The sequence below is a fragment of the Pogoniulus pusillus genome, chromosome 7, assembly GCF_015220805.1.
Source record: "Pogoniulus pusillus isolate bPogPus1 chromosome 7, bPogPus1.pri, whole genome shotgun sequence".
Taxonomy (NCBI): domain Eukaryota; kingdom Metazoa; phylum Chordata; class Aves; order Piciformes; family Lybiidae; genus Pogoniulus; species Pogoniulus pusillus.
In genome coordinates this window covers 25315648-25338545 of record NC_087270.1, presented here as the reverse complement: position 1 = coordinate 25338545, position 22898 = coordinate 25315648, and the positions used below count along the sequence as shown (strand labels likewise).

Genomic DNA, 22898 nt, shown 5'->3' with positions numbered 1-22898 from the left:
CCACTCTGCTTCTGCACAACTCCCTCCTCAGGTCCAACCTAACTCTGCCCTGCTCCACTCTCAAACCATTGCCCTTGTCATATCCCCACAGGCCCCTCTGAGCAGCCCCTCCCCAGCCTGCCTGTAGGTCCCCTCAGACACTGCGCTGCAGCTCTCGGGTGTGCCCGGACCCTTCTCCGCCGCCGGCTGCACGGCCCCGGCTCCGCCAGCTGCCCCCGCAGCGCCGCACGCCTCAGCGCCGCACGGCTGCTGCGCGGCCGCCTGCCAGCTGCCCGCGTCCCGCCCCGCTCCTCCCGGCCCCGGGAGGCCATCATGTGGCTTTTATGAGTGCTCCCGGGCGCGGCCTGCGCCCCGCTGCCGGCTGCCTTGGCTGCGCTTCCTCCTCAGCCTCCGTTCCCGGCTGCCGGACGTGCTGCCGCGGGCGGGTTTCGGGGAGCAATGACGCAGGTGAAGAGAGAGGTGTTCGGGCAGATGCCCCAGGAGCAAGGAGGAGGAGTGGTGGAAAAGTTCACCTTAAAGTCAGACAGCCTGAAAGTGGAGATCCTGTCGTTAGGCTGCATCATTGCTGCTCTGGAAATGAAAGGCAGGGGTGGAGAGTTTACAGACGTTGTCCTAGGCTTTGACACTTTGGAAGGTGAGTCAAAATCTGCCTCTTTGAGAAAAAATGATTTTAAAAGCCCTAGAGAAAGCAAGCAGCTGACTGAAGCAGCATTTTCAGCTTGCTTCGTGTTATTAACACTGCTTCCAAGGGCCTCCTCCAAATTATGGGCTGAATAAATACAACTCCTGCTGCCGGTCCTGGGCTTAGTGGTGGATGGGGAATTGGGACAGTGATGGTCGCAGGCTGCAGTGCGCCCCTCTAAACGAGCAGCATTGTGTCACCCTTTGAACAGCAGCGACAGAGGGCACCTCTGCAGGTCTGCAGAGCACAGGAGCCCATCAGACCATCCTAATCAGAGGTGTGTAACCGTGAGGTTCAACAAGGCAAAGTGCAAGGTCCTGCACCTGGGTCAGGACAATGCTCGATATCACTCCAGGCTGGGGGTGATGAGATTGAGAGCAGCCCTGCAGGGAAGAGCTTAGGGGTACTGGAGGGGAAGAAGCTGAGTGGGAGCCAGCAATGGGCACTGGCAGCACAGAAGGCCAAGGGCAGCCTGGGCTGCATCCAAAGCAGCGTGGCCAGAGATGGAGAGAGGAGATCCTGCCCCTCTGCTCTGCTGAGACCTTATCTGCAGGGCTGGGGCCAGCTGTGAGGCCCCCAACACAAGAGAGACCTGGAGCTGCTGGAGAAGATCCAGTGGAGGCCACAGAGGTGCTCAGAGGGCTGGAGAGCCTCTGCTGTGGGGACAGGCTGGGAGAGTTGGGGCTGTCCAGCCTGGAGAGGAGAAGGCTCCAGGCAGACCTTAGAGAAGGGGACCTCCAGGCAGGCTGGGGAGGGACTGTTCAGAAGGGCCTGTGGGGATAGGCTGAGTGCAATGGTTTGAAAGTGGAGCACAGCAGAGTTAGGTTGGACCTGAGGAGGAAGTTGTGCAGAAGCAGAGTAGTGAGACACTGGCACAGGCTGCCCAGGGCTGTGCTTGAGGCCCTGTCCCTGCAGACCTTCAAGCTCAGCCTTGCTGTGTCCCTGTGCAGCCTGCTCTAGCTGGAGTTGTCCCTGCTGAGTGCAGGAGGGTGGCCAAGATGCCCTGGGAGGGTCCCTCCCAACCCGATGCCATCTGTGACTCTGTGTGCATAGCTATGGAGCTGTGTCCTGTGAAGCACCAGAATTACAGTCACTTCTTTAGTGCTGTGGGAAGTCAAGAGACTTCTGTAAGCACACCTGGGGACCCCCCACACTGCCTCACTCCTTCTGCCTAACCAGGTGCTGTTTCCTGCCAGGTTACACAAGGAAGCACCCCTTCTTCGGTGCCGTTGTGGGGCGTGTTGCCAACAGGATTGCCAAGGGAAGGTTCAGCCTGGACGGGAAGGAGTATCAGCTCTTCCTCAACAATGGGCCCAACAGCCTGCATGGAGGAGCCAAGGGATTTGACAAGGTGAGAATCAGGCTGGCAGGTCCTGGTGTCACCTGGACCACAGCCTGTGGGGCATGGTGCTGCTCCTGCAGAGCCTGCACTGGGATGTGGTGATCACAGAATCACTGAATGGGTTGGGTTGGAAGGGACCTCCAAAGCTAATGCATTTCACCCCCCTGCACTCAGCAGGGACATCCTCTACTAGAGCAGGTTGCCCACAGCCCTCTCCAGCCTCACCTTGAGAATATCTCCAGGGATGACCCCCAACCACCTCCCTCGGCAACCTGCTGCAGTGTTCCTGCAGCAGAACTTGTTCCTCACAGCCAATCTCAATGTGCTGTGCTCCAGTTTGCAGCCATTGCTCTCATCCTGTCCTTGCCTTTGGCAACAGTCCCTCTGCAGCTTTCTGGTAGCCCTTTCAGGTACTGCATTTAGGTCTCCCCAGAGCCTTTTCTTCTGCAGGCTGCACACCCCCAGCTCCCTCAGCCTGTGCCCGTAGCAGAGCTGCTCCAACCCCCCTGATCATTTTCATGATGAGAACACAGCCTCACGTGTGATAGAGGCTCCCAAGGTGCCCCCCCAGAGTGGGTGCTGTAGTTGCCCAGTGCCCAGAGAATCATTCCTGTGGAGCAGTGACCTGCACAAGCTCATTAGCACCTTTGAGTTCAAGGCTGTTCCCTGTCCCTAGCTCTTCCCAGAGTCAGAAGGTCCTGGGTTTGCAGAAACTGAATCTCATTCGTGTTTGCTTTTGAGAGCACTCCCAAGTATGGGGAGGGCAAGGTGGTGCTTTGGGTTCAGGGTGCACCCTTCAGTGCTGCTTTCACCCCAGTGACAGCTTACCCCAGGGCCTTGCTCTTACCCACAGCAGTGCACTCATCAGGCCTGCAAAATGTTCTGTGTCCTGTCTCCAGCCCTTCCTTGTGACCTGCACAGATAAAATAACCTTCTCCTGGTCTCGGGGCACTCAACCTTTCCTATCTTCTCCTAAGAGCTGCTGCCAAAGTCCAGATACTATCCATGTGCTAGAAGTGGAAAGAGCAGTGGAGTATCTTCGCTCTTGAAAGCCTTGCTGATAGCCCTGCTAATGGCATGGGAGGCTCAGAAGTCTGCCTCCCTTGGCTTGGCTTTGTGAGGTCCCAGGTAACCAGCAGGTAACTGATCCACCCTTTTTCCAGGAGAACACACGTGGCCGTGCTGGAGAGGCTGCTCTCCTGAGTTAATGTTTTGTTCTGTGAAAGGACAAAAGGCAAAAGTCAGAATGTGGGTACCAAAGCTCACTTCTGGGCAGTGCATTATGAGTAGGCATCAGATCACCACCAAATGCTCCTTGGGAACTGAAGGAGAAAAAAAAGAGGAGTCCTGGGGTGACTTGGCTGCTGGTTTAAGCTTTTATTGTGTGCACTGGTCTCTGTGAGCTGGAAATCCCTTTGCACCCCTGGCTTTCAGGCAGTCCTCTGCAGACCAAGGGCATGGGCACTTCTCTTTATAGACCTCTTTAAAGGCCTTGCTTGCTGAAGGCAAATCACCTTATATAGACAGATCCATTGATTGTATTGGGTTGGCAGGGATCCTCCCAGGGCATCTTGGCCAGCCCTCTGCACTCAGCAAGGACACCTCCAGCTAGAGCAGGCTGCACAGGGGCACAGCAAGGCTGAGCTTGAAGGTCTGCAGGGACAGGGCCTCAAGCACAGCCCTGAGCAGCTTGTGCCAGTGTCAGGTGAGGTCTCAGCAGAGCAGAGCAGAACAAAGTGACAGGATCCCCTCTCTCCACCTGCTGACCACACTTCTTTTGCCTTTTGGTGGGGACAAGACAGTAACACCTCCCAGCCAGAGCTTTGTGTGCTTTTCCAGCCTGATGGATTCTGTGGTTCTGTGATTCTGTTTCAACCCATGGTGTCCCACAGCAGTGGCAGCTACTGGAGGACCTACTCTGCAGCCTGCTTGTCACATCTGGAACTCTCAGTTCCTGCCTTTGACTTTTGACAGCTGCCCCAAGTCTGTGGTCTCTGTGTATGGCATGAAAGGGGTCGTCTAGGGATGTGACTGTCCCCATCTGCTTGACGTGGGTGCAGCCACACCTCAAATACTGGGTTCAGTTTTGTGTCCCTCATTCCAAGAAGGACACTGAGGCTCTGGAGTAGGTTCAGAGAAGGGCAGTGAAGCTGGTGAGGGGCCTTGAACACAAGTCTGGTGAGGAGCAGCTGAGGGACCTAGGGTTGTTTAGTCTTCAGAAGAGGAGGCTAAGGGGAGACCTCATTGCCCTCTACAATTGCCTGAAAGGAGACTGTAGTCAGGTGGGATTTGGGCTCTTCTCATGTGCACCAAGTGACAGGACAAGAGGACATGGTCTCAAGTTGTGCCAGGGAAGGTCCAGGTCTCTTCATCAGGAAAAACCTTCAGGAAGGTTCTCATCTGGAACAATGTCTTCCCAGCAAGGGTTTTTATGTTGCCCATGGAGGTCGTGGAGTCCCCATCCCTAGAGGGATTTAAAAGCCAGGTGGATGTGGTGCTGAGGGATGTGGTTTGGTGGCAGTGGCTCAGCAGTAGTGGTGGGGTTGTAAGCTCTGGGTGAGTGGTTGCACTGGATGATCTCAGAGGTCTCTTCTAACCTTAACAATTCTATGATTCTATGATCTCAAAAGCATTATCTGGCCCCTGGATGTCTCCCCTGTGATCTGACAGTAACTATTCCTTAGGCAGGTGTCCAGCTCCAGAAACTGGGCACCTCATCTCACATTAGTCCTGCAAGGGGCTGAGATATCCCCAGGCAGGGTCAGAGCTTGGCAGCTACATGCAAAGAGCAAGCAAAGGTCAGGGCTCTTACAGAAGCAGGTAACGGAGAATCAGCACTGAGATGTGGATGTATCTGACAGTACATCTGGTACAGCTCCTGAGCAGGACCTGCCAGTCTGGATTGACATTGTCCTAGAATCATGGAACAAAATCACAGAACCAGTTCAATTTGAAAAGCCTTTCAAGATCCTCCAACCCAGATAGTCTAACTCTGACGAGGCTGGTGCTAAGCCATGACCCTTGGCACCATAGCTCTGCCTCTTTCAAGCACCTCCAGGGATGGGCATTCAAGCACCTCCCTTGGCAGCCTCTGCCAGGCTTTGAAAACCCTTTCAGTTTCTTCTCATATCCAACCTAAACGTCCCTTGGTCCAACTTGAGGCCATTTTTTCTCCTCTTATCACTTGTTCCTAAGGAGAAGAAAACAACCCCCACCTGGCTCCAGCCTTCTTTCAGGAAGCTATAGAAAGCAAGGAGATCTCCCCTCAGCCTCCTTTTCTCCAGGCTGAACAATCTGAGTTCATCAGACCTGTTCTCCAGGGCCTTGGTTGTCCTTCTCCAGACCTGCTTCAGCCCCTCAATGTCTTTACTGCAGTAAAGGGCCCAAAACTGATCCCATGCTTGAAGATGTGTCCTCACCAGGCAGCCCTGAGTTCTTAGGGAAAGGAGGCAGCTGGCTGAGGTGATGTTACACAGCAGGAGGTCCAGGAGAGTAGGAACAGGTTCAGCTGCAGGATAAAAATCAACTTTGTGGAACTTCTTAGGCATAGAGTAGCACCAGTTGGGAATTAGGCTCCCAACCCAAGAGAGACCTGGAGCTGCTGGAGAGGGTGCAGAGGAGGCCACAGAGATGCTCAGAGGACTGGAGAACCTCTGCTGTGGGGACAGGCTGGGAGAGTTGGGGCTGTTCAGCCTGGAGAGGAGAAGGCTGCAGACAGACCTCAGAGCTGCATTTCAATATGTGAGGGGGACCTCCAGGAAGGCTGGGGAGGGACTGCTCAGAAGGGCCTGTGGAGTGACAGGACAAGGGGCAATGGTTTGAAAGTGGAGCAGGGCAGATGGCAGTTGGCCATCAGGATTCCTGGGTGCCAGGGCAAACTGCCTTGTTTGTTTGGAGGATCACTGGGGAATGTGTTCCCTGCTGCTGGCCCTGGCTGGCCAAGAGCAGGCTGGTGCCTGTGTGTTCTCCCACTCCTCTTTTTCAACGCGGGGCTGTTGTTTGTTAATCCTCAGTCCTTCCAAGGGAGAAGAGCATTGTTTGGGCTTTTGTTCTTGTAGGAGTAACAGCAGGAGGGGTGACTCAACTCCCGCCGTGTTGCTGCGCATCATCCCTTGAGTCCCTACGGTCCCTGCTGTCAGCCCAGGCTGGGGCAGGGGAGCAGAGGGCAGCTCCTTTGCCATGACTGCCTCACCACTGGTACTCTCCTTGCAGGTTCTCTGGAGCCCCCAGGTCCTCCCCAACGGTGTCTGTTTCTTCCGGCTCAGCCCCGACGGGGAAGAAGGCTACCCTGGGGACCTGAAAGTGTGGGTGACCTACACGCTCAGCGGCAGCGAGCTGGCCATCAACTACCGAGCCCAGGCCAGCCGGGCCACGCCCGTCAGCCTCACCAACCACGCCTACTTCAACCTGGCGGGGCAGGTAAGCCCTCTGCGGGAGAAGAAAGCCTGGGGACTCATGGAGTAAGCCTTGGGCTTCCCGGGAGGTCACTGGGGCCGACATGCTGCTCTGGGGACACCGCAGGCTCCTAGGGACGCAGCGCTGGAGAGAGTCACTGTGCAGCCTGGGCTGCAGGCAGCTTGGGAGCTGGGGCAGGACTGCATCACACAGACCCCACCTAAGGGCAAGGGCAGCCTGGGCTGCATCCAAAGCACTGTGGCCAGAGATGGAGAGAGGGGATCCTGCCCCTCTGCTCTGCTCAGACCTCACCTGCAGGGCTGGGGCCATCTGTGAGGCTTTCAAAACAACAAAGACCTGGAGCTGCTGGAGAGGGTGCAGAGGAGGCCACAGAGATGCTCAGAGGGCTGGAGAACCTCTGCTGTGGGGACAGGCTCGGAGAGTTGGGGCTGTTCAGCCTGGAGAAGAGAAGGCTCCAGGCAGACCTTAGTGCTGCATTTCAATATCTGAAGGGGACTTCCAGGTAGGCTGGGGAGGGACTGCTCAGAAGGGCCTGTGGGGATAGGCTGAGAGCAATGGTTTGAGAGTGGAGCAGGGTGGAGTTAGGTTGGACCTGAGGAGGAAGTTGTGCAGAAGCAGAGTGGTGAGACACTGGCAGAGGCTGCCCAGGGCTGTGCTTGAGGCCCTGTCCATGCAGACCTTCAAGCTCAGCCTTGCTGTGCAGCCTGCTCTAACTGGAGGTGTCCCTGCTGAGTGCAGGGGGTGGCCAAGATGCCCTTGGAGGGTCCCTCCCAGCCCAATGCAGCCCGTGGCTCTGTAAGGGTGCATTCTTCCAGGGTCACAAGCAAATATCCCCTTGTATTAACTCTGCTTTTGTGTGCAGCTGTGGAGTTTCAGTGTCTCCTGGTCCCTTGGGAAGATCCCAGAGGAGGCACAGCCCTGGCAAGCCCGAGGCGTGGACTAGCATTTCTGAGCTGTCTTCTGCTGGTGCTTCTGAGAACATCCTGAAGCCTTGTGCAGATGATGCAGCTGAGCTCAGGGCCTGTACTGCCAGCCAGCCCAGCACTGCACGTCCAGCACTGCACACCCAAAATAGGGAGGGGAAGTATGGACAGTGGAGCTGAGGCAACCAGAACTACAGAATGTGGGCAGGAGCAGGGTACAGAAGGCTCCCACACCACAGTCCAGGGTCCTGCCATCTAGACAGGCCCTGTCTAGCACCTGCCTTTTAGTCTCATCCAGTTTATAGCGGGGCTTGGAGGAAAAGTGTCTGAGGCCAGAGCAGTCACATTCAGGTGTGAGACAAAGACCCTTGCAGGTGTCAGTGATAGAATCTCAGCCCCTCCGTGCAGGAGATTGAGGTCTGCCCAGGCTGCTGCCCTGACAATGCTGGGCAGTTGTTAGCTCACCCTCCCTTGGTGCTCCCAGTGCAGCTTGGGCCTGTTCCCAGAGGAACAGGTGACCTCTGAGCATGAAACTGCTGCTCAGATTAGACAGTGACTTGCAGGCTCAGCTGTGAGCCTGCTCACCTTCCAGCCCAGTGGGTTCTTTGCCAGCACACCTGGGGCTGCAGCAGAGGAAGAGAAGCCAGGAGGGTGTTGCACTTCCTCGTGCTTGCTTCCTTCCCCTTTTGCCTGCCACTGTGTGCTCAGCCACCAGGGTGTTCTGGCCAGTTGATCTCAAGGGTGGTAGTGCTTGGTGAGGAGCAGAAGGGTCTGGAGAGAGGGCTGGTGAGGAGCAGCTGGAGGAGCTGGGATTGTTCGGTGTGGAGAAAAGGAGACTGAAGACAGACCTTCTGGCTCTCTACAGCTCCCTGAATGAAAGCTGGAGCCAGGTGGGGGTTGGCCTCTTCTCCTTAGGAACAAGTGACAGGAAGAGAGGAAGTGGCCTCAAGTTGGCCCAGGAAAGGTTTAGGTTGGAAACTGCTTCCCTGAAAGTGTTCTCAAAGCCTGGCACAGGCTGTCCAGGGAGGTGGTTGAATGCCCCATGCCTTGGATATGTTTGAAAGAGGCAGAGCTGTGGTGCTGAGGGCCATGGCTTAGCCCCAGCCATGGTAGAATTAGAGACTGGTTGGGCTGGAGGATCTTGAAGGGCTTTTCCAACCCAAACAATTCTCTGACTGCATGATTCTAAGTTCAGACAGTCTCAGCCATGCAGGATTTACAGCTTCCAGGTCCCTTGCAGCTTTTTGCCTGTGCTGGTACTTTTTTCCCATGCCCAGGCCCAAGATGGGATGAAGCACTGAACTTATCACCACAGCACCAAAGTGGGCAATCCCTTCCTGGCTGTGCTTAGGGCTGCTGGAGTGGTGGAAGGGCTGCAGCAGGAATCCCAACATTTCCCATCCTTCTGCAGGGCTCGAGAGATATCTACGACCATGAGATTACCATTGAAGCAGATTCCTACCTGCCTGTGGACGACACTCAGATCCCTACTGGTAGGTGGTGTGGCACCGTGGCACGTGGTGCAGCCAGCTTTATAGAGCAGTCTTTGTGTCTGTCAGGGAACAGCACTGCCCAGAAAGGGGGATACAGCAGGACCTAGGAGACCCCTGGCACAACGGGGCCCTCCACCATGGGCACAGTCCCACAGCCTGTGAACAGAGTGGTCAGAGCCAGGTGTAGGTGACAGGGTCTGTCAGCAGCCCCAGGCCTGGAGAGAGGGTGGACCAGCATCTGTCAAGGGGCTGCAGGCAGGAGCAGCAGCAAGTGGGGCCAGGCTCAAGTGAAAGTCAAGACTGCAAGGTGAAGCTATTTGGCTCAGCCAGGAGACAACCTCCCTGGAGCTCTGGGCCAAAGCATGTCCCTCCAGATCACTTCTCTGAGAACCAATCCATTGTGCCATAGCCACTGGGGCCACAGAAAGGTTCACAGCCAGGATCACCTTGGACCTTGCCTGCTTTGCTTCCTGTGCTTGGCTTTATCATGCTTCTCTGCTGGAGCTTTTCACGTGATACCACAGCCTTACTTCCACAGCTCTTATTTCTCTGAGATCAGACTGTGCTCAAAGGCCACAGCAAGGGAGCAGCAGAAGTCATCTCTGAAGCCTTGGTGCAAGGTGGGAGATGCAAGCAGCATGCTGCAGGCACAGTGCTGCTGTCAGTAAGTGCAGCCAGGATGTGCTCGGACTCCTTGATGTGGAGCTTCCAAGCCCAGCACTGACCTCTATAGCTGCTGGAAGCTCTGGTGCTTGGGAGCCAAGTTTGTCCTTCCCTGCAAGAGCTAATCCCTCCGTGGGACAGGAGAGCTGGCACTGCAGGACACACAATTGACACTTTCCTTTCTGCTGTTTAACCAGACACCAAGATTTACTGGCTGTAAGGATCAAAAGCTTCAGTTTATTTTCATTTAAGTTGCTTTTGGCTTGATTTTTGAAGGATGCCAACTAGATTCAAATGATTTTGAAAGTGGACTTCCAGATTTACTCCTCAAGGATGACTTTTCACCCAGCCCAGATGGCTCAGAGGAAGGGAAGCTGTGGGAGGGCAGACGATGAGCCATGGCAGGCAGGGATGCCCAGCAGTGCCTGAAGTCTCAGAGGCCATAGCAGTGCCAGGAGCTGGGTGGGGGCATGCTTGCTGGGGAGGTTGTGCTCCTGAATGCACAGTGAAGGTGTGGGGCAGGATGTACCTAGAGGCTGTGTCAGCCTGAGGGGTTGTTTCTGGTAAGCATAGACTCTGCCCAGCATGGCAGGGCTTGCTTCCCTGATGCTCCTCTGTGACTGACTGCACCTTCTGAATTCAGGAGAGAGGAAGGGAGGCTTTGAAAAGCAAAGAAAAACCCCAGAAAGCAAAAAAGGAGAGGCCACAAAGATAGAGGGCTGGAGAACCTCTGCTGTGGGTACAGGCTGGGAGAGTTGGGGCTGTTCAGCCTGGAGAGGAGAAGGCTCCAGGGAGACCTTAGAGCTGCATTTCAGTGTCTGAAGGGGACCTCCAGGCAGGCTGAGGAGGGACTGTTCAGAAGGGCCTGTGGAGATAGGATGAGGACAATGGTTTAAGACTGGAGCAGGGCAGAGATAGGTTGGACCTGAAGAGGAAGTTGTGCAGAAGCAGAGTGGTGAGACACTGGCACAGGCTGCCCAGGGCTGTGCTTGAGGCCCTGTCCCTGCAGACCTTCAAGCTCAGCCTTGCTGTGTCCCTGTGCAGCCTGCTCTAGCTGGAGGTGTCCCTGCTGAGTGCCCTTACAGGGTCCCTCCCAACCTAATGCAATCTGTGGATCTGTGAAGGCTTCCAGCTCAGGGATCTTCTAAAACTAAAGTTCTGGCTCTGTTCATGAACCAAACCTGCTGTGCATTCGTGCATCAGCTTGCATGGAGTAGGTCTTCCAGCCCAGGTGGCTCTTCCTCTCATGTCGGTGCCTGACCTCAAGTAGGGGAAGAGCTTAAGGCCACAGCAGCCTCTGCTCTGCCTCTCCCCACTGCCTTCCTCCCCGTGCTGCTTCACCCCCTGGCTGTGGCCAGCTTGCTGCCCCTGCTTTGGGCAGGTCCTTCTGAGTGTTTCGGGCAGATGCAGCCTCTGCAGCTGATAGCGCTGCAAAGCCTTAGCCCGGGGGCGGGGATGGGGCTGGTGCCCTGCGCTGGTGTGCAGTGGCTGCTGCATTTCTCGCGGGTGCCTGAATCAGGACGGCTTCTCTCTTCTTCTCAAGGCGCTGTTCCGCCCCGCAGCCAGCTTCCCTCAGCACCTTGCTTTCAGATAGGATCAGAAGCCACAGAGGCCTCCTGTTAGGCAGCTGCAGGCTGATGCTTCTCAGGCTTTGCAGAGCAGAACCGGTGCCACCGCTGGGCTGGGTGCCTGGCTGCAGCAAGCGGTCAACAGCCTGTCCAGGGCTGGTTGTAGGGCCATGGTGCCCGTGTGCTGCCCTCCTCAACACTGGCAGCTGCCTGCTGAGCCGTGGAAACCTCTCCCTTCAGAAATGGCATTACAGGAAGCAGTCCCCTCCTTCCTCTCCTGTCTCCTCCATGCCTTTAGGTCGTGTTCCCTACTGGCCTGAAAGGAGATTGGAGTGAGGTGGGTGCTGGCTCTTCTCCCTAGTGACAAGTGAGCCCAGAGAGGTGGCAGATGCCCTGCCTCTCCAGCCTCCTCCCAGTTAGTTGTAGAGAGACAGAAGGTCTCCCCTCAGCTGCCTTTTCTCCAGATTGGACAACCCCAGTTCTCTCAGCTGCTCCTCAGGGGAGACCTTATTGCTCTCTACAACTACTTGAAAGGAGCTAGGTGAGGTTGGTCTCTTCTGCCAGGCATCCAGAGAGAGAACAAGAGGACACAGCCTCAAGCTGTGCCAGGGCAGGTTCAGGCTGGATGTTAGGAAGAAGTGCTTCACAGCAAGAGTGATTGGCATTGGAATGGGCTGCCTGAGGAGGTGGTGAAATCACCATCCCTGGAGGTGTTTTAAGAAGAGGCTGCATGATGCACTTAGTGCCATGGGTTAGTTAATTAGAAGGGTTAGGTGAGAGGTTGGACCTGATGATCCTAGAGGTCTTTTCCAACCTGGTTAATTCTGTGATTCTGTGATTCTGTTTAGCACAGCTCAGGGCTGCTCTCACTACCAAAACTTTATGACAATATGTTCTGGCCCCACGTTAGGCCTGAAAAAAAGACAAAGGAAAATGCTGATCTTGAACTACTTTTTAACTGAGAATCAATTGCCTGAGGCAAGAGGGGACTGGTCCCAGTGTACAGCTTCTGTTCACCACCGTCATGGACATCTCATGGATGTTTGCTCAGAGCTCTGGGAGGATTGATTTATCTCTTTTTTGTTCCTTTTAAAAAGAGAAATAGTGCAAGTATCCAAATCCTGTGCTGTTTACTTTTAGTTTGACGTTGATTTGTTTGTATAGTTACCTGTACAAGTCCTGGCTCTTGTTTTCTGGCTCTTTGGCTTTGCTTTGTCCCAGCTAATCACAGCAGTGTCCCCAGGGGCTGATAGCTCTGATGGTGCTGATGTCCCAGCCCGAGTCCCCGTGGCCACAAGGCAGGCCTGCTGGAAGCAGGGCAGCAGGAGACAAGGAGCACCAAGAGCTGAAAGCCATCAGCTCAGCAGAGCAGTGACCTCAGCCTCGGTCAGGTGCCAGCAGCTGCTGGCTGGGGCGTGGGCTGACGCTGCTGCTCTCCCTGCCCAGGGGAGGTGGCCAGCGTGGAGGGCACCGGCTTTGATCTCCGGCAGCCTGTGGAGCTGGGGAAGCACCTGCAGAAGTTTCACCTGGGCGGCTTCGACCACAACTTCTGCCTGCAGCAGGCACAGGCTCGCCGCTTCGTGGCCAGGTAATGTTGGGACCCCAGCAGCCCTCCCCTGTTTGTGGAGCCAGCAGGGTGCTTGTTCAACCAGCACTGAACAATCCTGCACTGGCATCTCCCCAGGGCTCGCCACCCACCCACTGGCAGGGCCATGGAGGTCCACACCACCCAGCCTGGAATTCAGTTTTACACTGGGAACAACCTGGACGGCTCCCTGAAGGGCAAAGGTGCTGCCACCTACCCCAAGCACTCAGCTTTCTGTCTTGAAACTCAGAACTGGCCTGATGCTGTCAACAAGGTGAGCTGTACCCCTGCCCCTGGGAGCTGCTCGAGTCCTGTGGCAGGGATCCATACCACCTCCACCTCCCTCTCTCTGGGGTGTTAAAGGTATGAACAGAGCCCATTTGGTGAGGGAATGCTCTGTAGGCAGCAGAAGTGAGGCGCAGGACACAGGGGGCTGCAAGTGATGCAGGGGTCAGTGGGGTCTGGCCCTGAGCAGCCCAGCTTGCCAAGGGCACAAGGGCTGGAGCGGAAGACCCCACCAGAGCTTTGCCACAACCTCTCCACGGGGCCTGAACTCAGGCACTTGAGCACTTAGCCACTCCAGCAGGTGGCAGTAACGGGTGGGGGGAGCCGCGGGACAGCCCCAGAGGGCTGAGGGAACACAGCTGTGTCCTCATCACCTTCTCTGGCCCATCGCTGTCTCTCCGAGTCACTGATCTGCTGCTGCCTCTCCCCAGCCTCACTTCCCCAGCACCCTGCTCCGCCCGGGCGAGGAGTACAACCACACCACTTGGCTCCTGTTCAGCGCTGCTTGAGGCCAGGAGATGCCAGCCCCTGCCACTGAGAAGGGTGAGTGCTTCCATCAAGCCAGCCATGAACCTCGCCGGGTGATGTGATTCATCCTATGTGGGAACTTCTCTTCTGTGATTTCCACCAGTGCTCTCTGATGAATTTAACTCCTGCCACCACCTCTGCTGCTCTCTGCAAAGCTCTCACTCTCCATCCAGTCTCACCTCGAGCGTGAGATTTTGTTTCACAGTAAAAACATGCTGAAAACCCCTTGTCTGGGGACATGGCATGTCCCAGCTCAAGCTGCAGGGGGGGAGCAATGGGTACTGTGCTGGAAACCACTTGTCTGGGAACACAGAATCACAGAATTGTCAGGGCTGGAAGGGACCTCAAGCATCATCCAGTTCCAACCCCCCTGCTAAGGGCAGGGACACTTCACACTAGATCAGGTTGCCCAGAGCCACATCCGGCCTGGCCTTAAACACCTCCACGAATGAGGCTTCCACCGCCTCCCTGGGCAGCCAGATGAAACACAAATGCCCTCTGCTGAGCGTGCAGACACCAAGCACCGTAAGAGTCAGGACATGGCAGAGTGGCCAGCATCTGGTACACTGAGAAAGCTCCAGCTTCTAACAGGACACCTGGCTCGGACAGGCATGGCTTACCTGAGGGGTGACACAGCTCAGCTGGCGCTTCTCCCACCTCAGACACTCTGCTGCAGTTATCATATTGGCTAGGACCTGCTACGATGCATTTCAACAGCAACCCAGCAGGCCTCCTCTCCCTTGCCCTCGGAACATTTGTCGAGTACCCAGCCCGGCCCTTGCTTCTGGGGACAGCTTGTCACAAACAAGGGTCTCTTCTTCCCCTGCTTGCTATGCCACTTTGTTTGCTCAGTCTCATTGTTGCCAGTCTTTTGCTGTGGTCTGTGTCTAACAAGCGCCTTACCCTGCACTTCCTGAGCAGAGTGAGGGCGAAGGCAGTGTGGCACACCTGTGTGCAAACAACTAAGCCTGCAGGCCTCGGTTTGCTCCGAGCAATTAGCCTAAGGCAACAAAATCACTTCCAGCACCTGGGCTGCTGTGGAATCCTACCCAACTGGAGCTGGAAACTTTGGAGTGAGCTGCACAGAGCAGTCACACCTCTCCAACACATCTTCCTAGGCTACTTCAGAGGGCTTTTTGTCTTCCCTCAAAGAAGAAAAACATTCCTGGAGATGTTTTAGGAAGTTTTTTTTGTATTAATATCCCTGAAGAACTAAAAAAAGAGAAAAAAGGAAGAAGCCAAAGTAGGAATCAGACTGTTAATGATTTCTGTTGCACTTGGAGTTCTGCAGCTGTTACTCACTCCAAAGGTGACAGTGCTTTGAATGAAAGCTCATCCTGAAATGTTTTGGGCCAAGCAGCAATTAGAGTTTTGCAGTAAAATTAAGAGCAGGGAGGGAAAATGGCCATAAAGGAATAAATGGTCAAATGCCAACGTTTAGCCACCAGCAGGGATGGCTTTGCAATGCAAAGAAAGCAGAACGATGATCCTTCCAGCAAAGAGCTGTGGAAAGTAAGGGCTGGCTTGAGGAGACACATAGACTCATAATCAACCAGGTTGGAAGAGACCTCCAAGATCATCCAGTCCAACCAATCCTCCAGCCCTATCCAGTCAACCAGACCATGGCACTAAGTGCCTCATCCAGGCTTTTCTTGAACACCTCCAGGGACGGTGCCTCCACCACCTCCCTGGCCAGCCCATTCCAGTGCCAATCACTCTCTCTGTGAAGAACTTCCTCCTCACATCCAGCCTATACTTTCCCTGGCACAACTTGAGACTGTGTCCCCTTGTTCTGTTGCTGGTTGCCTGGGAGAAGAGGCCACCCCCCACCTGGCTACAATGTCCCTTCAGGTAGTTGTAGACAGCAATGAGGTCACCCCTGAGCCTCCTCTTCTCCAGGCTAAACACCCCCAGCTCCCTCTGCCTCTCCTCATAGGGTTTGTGTTCCAGGCCCCTCACCAGCTTTGTCGCCCTTCTCTGGACACCTTCCAGCACCTCAACATCTCTCCTGAATTGAGGGGCCCAGAACTGGACACAGTACTCAGGGTGTGGCCTGACCAGTGTTGATCGCTGCCCTGGCAAGGGTGGCACAGGGCTGATGGCAGCCAAAGGTGAACGCAAGCAGCAGCTTTAGTTAAAAATACACATTTTATTGCAATGTGCCAATAAAAAAGTCCCACGTTTTCATATCACAGGAAGTTAATTCATACAATAAAAAGAGACCCGTGCTAGGCTAGCGGCGTGACTAACTCAGCAGGCCCAGGCCATGCCAGGCTTTCAGTCGATATACTCTCCTATCTACATTCTGACATTTACAGAGACACCACAAAATCCCTCATAGGCAAAATAATTTTCTTCTTCAAAGAGTAACTGCAGAAATTTAATCCATTCTTTCAGGGCTTGCACTTCTTTGTGGGCTTCCTGATGGTGAACGACTGCAAAGAAAGAAGAAGCCAGAGTTAACATTTCAGCGTTTGGCTGGGATTGATAAATCCAGAGCAAGGCATCAGGTGGGCACCTGGACTCCTGCACAGCCTCTCACACTGCTTCTGAATAAAATCACCATTGACTGCTGACAAAGCCAATCGTGGGGGCACAAAACGGGCTGGGCTGGCAGGGACTTCCAGAGCTCATCCAGTCCAACCCCCTGCACTCAGCAGGGATACCCTCCCCTAGAGCAGGCTGCCCACAGCCCTCTCCAGCCTCACCTTGAATATCTCCAGGCATGGGCCCCAACCACCTCCCTGGGCAACCTGTGGCAGTGTTGCAGCAGCCTCCTGCTGCAGAACTTGTTCCTCACAGCCAATCTCAATCTGCTCTGCTCTAGTTTGCAGCCATTGTCCTTGTCCTGTCCCTGCAGGCCTTTGGCAGCAGTCCCTCTGCAGTCTTCTTGTAGCCCTTTTCAGGTCCTGGCAGGCTGCTCTTAGGTCTGCCTGGAGCCTTCTCTTCTGCAGGCTGCATACCCTCAGCTCCCTTAGCCTGTGCCCATAGCAGAGCTGCTCAAAACGCTCTGATCATTTTCAAAGCCCTCCTCAGGACCCTCTCCATCAGGTCCCTGTCAGGACTTCCTGTGTTGAGGACTCCAGAGGTGGAAGCAGCATTGCAGGTGAGGTCTCACCAGAGCAAAGTGGCAGAATCCTTCCTCTCAGAATCACAGAACCTTAGAAGTTGGAAGTAACCTCCAGAGATCACTGAGTCCAACCCCCCTGCCAAGCAGAGTCACTCAGGGTAGTTCACACAGAACACATCAAGGTGAGTTTAGAAAGTCTCCAGAGAAGCAGATTCCACAACCTCTCTGGGCAGCCTCTCAACCTGCTGGCCACATTTCTAAGCCTTTTAGAGGGTACTACTGAGTAGTGACTTTGGTAGAGGCAGAACACAGCAGCTTGTGAAAACCTGATACAGCTGAACCCCCTTCCAGTTCCCTATGACTGTGAGACTCCACACTGGCACCTTTTTAAATGAAGCAAATTTAACTGGGGAGTTCACAGAATCACAGAATGTTAGGGGTTGAACAGGACCTTCAGAGCTCATCCAGCCCAACCCCCTGCCATGGGCAGGGATACCTCCCACTAACCCAGGCTGCTCAAGGCCTCATCCAGCCTGGCCTTGATCACCTCCAGAGAAGGGGCAGCCACAGATTCCCTGGGCAACCTGTGCCAGTGTCTCCCCACCCTCACTTGTAAGAATCTACCCAATCTTAGTCTGCCACCCACAAGCTTAAAAGCTGTTGCCTCTGTCACAACACCTCTGTGCACACACACACTGCTGACCAATCTACTGAGGAAAACCAATCCTGAGTAACAGCAGCAAAAATGACAGCCTCGGGCTGCAAGCCTCTGCCTGCCCTGCTGAGTGACTCCACTGCTCCCAGCCTTACTGTAGCTTTTACTAAGACTCACAGCTGGTTCCCAAGTTTATTCCCCAATCCCATGGTAGCTTTTAATGAGACTCAAAGCTGATTCTTCAATAAGTTCCCTTCAGATACTGAAATGCAGCTCTAAGGTCTTCCCAGAGTCTTCTCTTCTCCAATCTGAACAGCCCCAACTCTCCCAGCCTCTCCTCAGAGCAGAGGGTCTCCAGCCCTCTTAGCATCTCTGTGGCCTCCTCTGCACCCTCTCCAGCAGCTCCAGGTCTCTCTTGTTTTGGGGGTCCAACAGCCAGCCCCAGCCCTGCAGGTGAGGACTCCGCAGAGCAGACGGGAAGGATCCCCTCTGTCCATCTCTGGCCACACTGCTTTGGATGCAGCCCAGGCTGCCCTTGGCCTTCTGGGCTGCCAGTGCCCATTGCTGGCTCCTGCCCAGCTTCTTCCCAACCAGCACCCCCAGGTCCTTCTCTGTAGGGCTGCTCTCAATCTCATCACCTCCAGCCTGCATTACTGCAGAAGGTTGCCCTGACCCAGGTGCAGGACCTTGGCCTTATCGAACCTCATGAGGTTCTCCTCAGCCCAGCTCTGCAGTCTGCCCAGGCCCCTCTGGATGTCCCTATCCCATCCTTCAGCCTTATCAGCCACCCCACTCAGCTTAGTGCCATCTGCAGCCTTGCTGAGGGTGCCTCAGTCTCCCTGTGTCACTGGAGAAGATACTGAACAGCTCTGGTCCCAGCACAGACCTTTGAGGGACACCACTTGTGAACTGTCCATCTGCACATGGAACCACTGACCACCATCCTTTGGATCCAACCAATTCCTGACGCGCTGCACAGCCCACCCATCAAATCCACATCTCTGCAGCCTAGAGAAGGACATTGTGAGGTACTATGTCAAAGGCTACTGCTGCAGAGCCACTACCTAAGGAATTTCTACCCTGTGGATGTTCCCAGACACAAACCCACCACAACTACCAGGTGATTCCTGTGTCCACAAGAGGCCCCTCCAGTATTTTCCTACAGGCAGCAACAAACGACCCCCAACCCTGCAAGCAGAGATCACTGCAAAGGCTAAAACGCCATCTCTAGTAGGAGTGTCTGTCAGCAGCAGGGAGACCAACTTACCTTCTCTTTGGAGATGGTGACCGGGACTTTGATCGACTGTCAAAACAGAATAGCATCAGTGCAGCTTAAAACTCAAATCCAACTTTTGTATCATTGAGAAAACAGTAAAGGTCTTAGGTAGCAATGAAATGATGATGAGAATCTAGCCAGGTGATCTTTGAAAGAGCAAAGTGTTCAAATCAACCTTCACTCTGACAGGGATTCTCCATTCATTTCTTGACAAGATTAATTTTAAGCAACTGCCTTCAGCAGACAGAAGAACAAAAACAGGAAATAGTTCTGAGGTGAGGCTTGGATAAAAGAAACCTCCCCAATTGCTCCTGGTTTACCAGCACTGTTAACAAAACTGAAGCTCTTTATCTGATTAGAATTCAACAGATGAAACTCAAAGGTGCGCACACACACAAAAAAATCTGGCAAAGAGGGAGTGAAAACAAAGAGATGGGATAGGGAAGAGTCCAAACAACTGCAGAGGCAAATTTATCACTCCTCTCACCCACGTTTGGGGAATTGTTTTTGACAGAACCAGAGCGTTATACCATGCAGAGCTAACACTGAATTCTGGCTACGGCTGTAGGCTGTATCTGTGTGCTTACCTCTTAGCTGGCGAGCCAGATTTTGACCTGCCATGAGACCTAGACCTGCAGCAAGAAGAGAGAAAACACAGCTCAGCAGGGAAGCTGGGATCTTGCATGTCTCCATATCTGAGACATCAAGGGAAAAATTCCGAGTGGCTTGGGTTCAAGGAACCCTCAAGGTCATTCAGTTCCAACCCTCCCTGCCATGGACAGGGACACCTTGCACTACACCAGGTAGCTCAAGGCCTCAACCACCTTTGTCTTAAAACACCTCCAGAGAGACCACATCTACTACTACAGCTGGAACTGACTGCAGGCAGCATGTTCCTACAATTATCTTCTCAGAGCACTTCATCTTGCTCAAAGTATTTTTTACATCTGTCCAGAAGTGTCCAAAACCTCAGCCTGAGCTAAGAGTGCTGCAGCATGAGAACAATAATACCACCTAAAAGAACAACTGAAATGCTTAGGTGGCTTTGATGCTGTCAAACCTGACATCATACTGACTCAGTCTGTCTTACTAATGATCTAAGAGCCTGTCTCTGGGTGCTATGCATTTGATTTTTATGTAAGGAAATCATCTTTCAGTTGCCTTAGGTGGAAGTTTAACAGCGACTTCATAAGCTAAGCATCCATCTTCTGCTGTTTCCCTGTACCTGTCTAGCTCTAATTTCTTCTGAGAGAACAAATGATATCTTGTGTGCCTTTGGAATTTTCACTGTCACTCTTGGGGCAGATTTGCTGGCAGGAAATCATTCTGTCAGGCATTGATATCACATTTAATTTAGCTGCTGCAGATCGTTGTTCAACAGAGCTAGAAACAGCCGCAACACTCAGGTGAGCCCTTCAGGACTTGCCTGGCTATATATACTTGTGACACACTGCTGGAAGGGCATCCTGGTTTCTGTGACAACTAAAGGCATGAATCCACAATCTTGAGAGTGTTACACAAAGAAAAGAAATAAAAACTTCTTGTGTTAATGCTAAATTTGTTTGCCATGGCAGCTGACTGAAACAGTACTTGTGGTGATGATCAGGACCTGGCTGTCAGTGAAGAAGAGAAACAATTTTTTGCACTGCTTTTTTTGCACAGACCCCTAAGTTCATAGATTGACAAAACAGACTGGATTGGAAGAGACCTTAAAGATCATTCAGTTCCAGAGGCCCTCTGCCATGGGGACACCTGCCACTAGCCCAGGCTGCTCAAGGCCTCCTCCAGCCTGGCCTTGAACACCTCCAGGGAGAGGGCCTTAAGTCAGTAGAGAGAAAACTGCACTTGGATGTTAACATTTTCACCTCAGAAAGCTTAAAGAGGCTCTTAGGCAACTTTTACTGAGTATCCACAGTCACAGAAGAGACCTTACCTGCTGCGGGGCCACGTAACAGATCTGGATCTAGATCTGGATCTTGATCTAGACCTTGAAAGAAAATCAAAAGTCAACTTGACCAGAAAGTAATGATAATTACAGCACTATTTAGAGTCTACATGTTGAACTTCAGAGCTACACCAAGCACTTCAGACACCAAAATCCATCCTGGGATATGCAGCTGCATGAGGTCTCAAAACTAACCCTATGGCCATGCCTTGTAAATTCAACTGCAAATCAGCAGAGGCTTTTTAAGGCGAGCAAAAGTCTGACCTCTTCAGGTCAGCATCTTCTGAAGTCTACCACCCAATCTCTTTCTGAATCCCTTAAACAATAGGGAAAACAAAAGAACCTATTCAATACCATTAGTAAATTACCTCGATCGCTTCAAGGAGGCCGATCGGGACCTGCGGGGGGACACAGACCTAGACCTACGAGGAGAAATGGACCGGGACCTGCGATAGGAAACCGACCTAGACCTGCAAAAACAACAAAGTCAAACTGAAGGGTTGGACAAGTGCAGCTTTTCCTAAGCAGAAGGAAAGGCAGGAAGAAAAGACAAACTAAAGCCCACCTCCTACCGCGACTCCGACTGCGTGAGCGAGAATACCTCCTTCCACGGGACCTGGAGCGAGACCGAGACCGGGACCTGGGTTTAGGCGAGAGAAAACAGGTATCAGGAAGCAGCAGCTGCAGCAAGCTCTGCACGTGAGGCCCTGCTGAAGTCAAAACTGATTTCAGACAACTAAACAACTAGCATCTGTCAGTTGGAAAAAAGAAATCTCTGGGCCTACTCGTCTTGAGCATTTTACTAACCTAGAAAAATGTTAAAAGCTGAATGACATTGCAGAATTTAACATTAGAATAGAAAACACTGTAATGTGGATTTAAAATAAACCTTGCAAGTTTGCAGGTCGACCCTCTTTGGCCCAAGGTCTAGCAGATCTAGACGGTCTAGAAGTATCTATAGCCGATCGCTGCATCTAGGTGTTCTCTTCAATCTAACGACGATCAAACTGACAGCCCAGTGAGCCAGGGTGAGGCTTGATTGACGCAAGAAGATTTGTCTAGCTGGGCATGTGGTCAATCTGCTGTTCCTCTTTCTAAACCGGAGGGAGGGGGGCCCCCAATTGAAAGCCAAATTTACTGTTACGGCGATCACCGTCTCAAATTTTCTGCCCTTAAAGAATAAGGTGAAGCTACGTGTAGATGGCTCGAGGGGATCTGGCCTCTTATGCTGATCACCTCAAGGTCTAGGAGGATCTTAAGTGTCGGATTTGCAAGGCGCCTCAGCAAGAAATCTTAAGGCTCGTGACATTCTGAATCAAGGCGACTGACTCAAACGAAGAAACCTGAAAGGTTTTGACCAGGTTGATTATTAAGATATTAACAGTTGGTAGAAATAGCAACAAATCGTCACATACACCTACACATTTATGCTAAACATTAAAGTTTAAAAGAAAACTGGAGCGACATTTCTGTTCTTCGCTAACAAGAGCGACACCAAAGTGAACTGGCGAAGCAAGGCGGCCGCGCCGGCCCCGCGCCTACGTACCTGCTCCTCCTCCGGCGGCTATAGCGGTGGCAATCGTAAGCATAGTGGCCTTTCTCACCGCACTCATAGCATCTGTCGTTAGGGTCAAAGGGGCGCCGCGCAGGAGGCCTGTCGTAACGGGAGCGACGAGGCATCCCCGTCGACACTTCCACCCTAACCCTGGAGCCACATATCACCCTGCAACGAGTCCACGACGGCTGCTCAGTTAACGGCTACCGCTTACGGCACAACGACTAAAGGCAGAGAAGCCAGAGAGAGAGGCGGGTTCTTCCTCTGGGCTTCAAAGCGGCGCCGTGGCTCCTGCAAACACCTGAAATGCGCACGTACTTCCCATCGAGCCCGCGGACCGCGTCCTCGGCATCCCGCGGGTCTTCGAACTCCACGAAGGCGAACCCCGGCGGGTTCCTCGCGATCCACACGGTTCTCAGCGGCCCGTAGTAGCTGAAGGCTCTCTCCAGCTCGCCTTTGCCGGCGCCCGTGCCCAGGTTCCCCACGTACACCTTGGTCTCTGTCGGAAGCACAACCGAGATCACCGACCAAAGCGGCGCCGCACCCTCCCCCGGCTCCCCGCGGCGCCGCCATCTTGTCGGCGCGGCCCGTTCCCGCCTCAGCCGCGAGAAGCGGCACGCGCGGGCGCACCGCTCCCCCGCGGCCGCTGACGCAAAATGGCGGCGGCGGCGGCGACACCGGCGGCCCCAGCCGCCTCGCCTGCCTGCCTCTGTCCTCGCCGGCCGCCCCGCTCCCCCGCGGCCCGCCTGCGCGGCCGCCAGCCCTGCCGCAGCCCTCCCTCCCTCCCTCACCCTCCGCCCCTCGCGGGCGCCCCGCCGCCGCCGGCGAGACCCCAGAGCTCACCGCCCCCATAGCGGCCGTAGCGCGACATCCTGACGGCCCCTCCGCCCGCCGCCCCGCGCGCACGCGCCG

At 54.0% G+C, this 22898-nt stretch overlaps 2 protein-coding genes across 4 annotated transcripts; one reads left to right on the top strand and one right to left on the bottom strand.

Annotated features, from left to right (window-relative positions):
• Positions 1-271: 271 nt before the first annotated feature.
• On the top strand, positions 272-16065 carry GALM (galactose mutarotase). The gene is made up of 8 exons (XM_064146270.1): positions 272-634; positions 1879-2033; positions 6237-6443; positions 8775-8856; positions 12534-12675; positions 12772-12946; positions 13389-13500; positions 15883-16065. Exons 1-7 carry the CDS (start codon positions 439-441, stop codon positions 13464-13466), a joined length of 1035 nt encoding a protein of 344 aa, XP_064002340.1. The 5' UTR covers positions 272-438; the 3' UTR covers positions 13467-13500; positions 15883-16065.
• SRSF7 (serine and arginine rich splicing factor 7) lies at positions 15615-22898 on the bottom strand. Of its 3 annotated transcripts, none has more exons than XM_064146272.1 (9): positions 22830-22898; positions 22305-22485; positions 21978-22154; positions 20997-21071; positions 20800-20901; positions 20420-20473; positions 19074-19118; positions 18478-18513; positions 15615-15920 (listed from the first exon to the last, which is right to left on the bottom strand). In XM_064146272.1, exons 1-9 carry the CDS (start codon positions 22855-22857, stop codon positions 15866-15868), a joined length of 753 nt encoding a protein of 250 aa, XP_064002342.1. In that variant the 5' UTR covers positions 22858-22898; the 3' UTR covers positions 15615-15865. The 3 variants fall into 3 exon arrangements, with proteins under 3 accessions (XP_064002342.1, XP_064002341.1, XP_064002343.1); XM_064146271.1 differs by having other exon boundaries at positions 22778-22842; XM_064146273.1 differs by lacking the exon at positions 21978-22154 and having other exon boundaries at positions 22778-22842.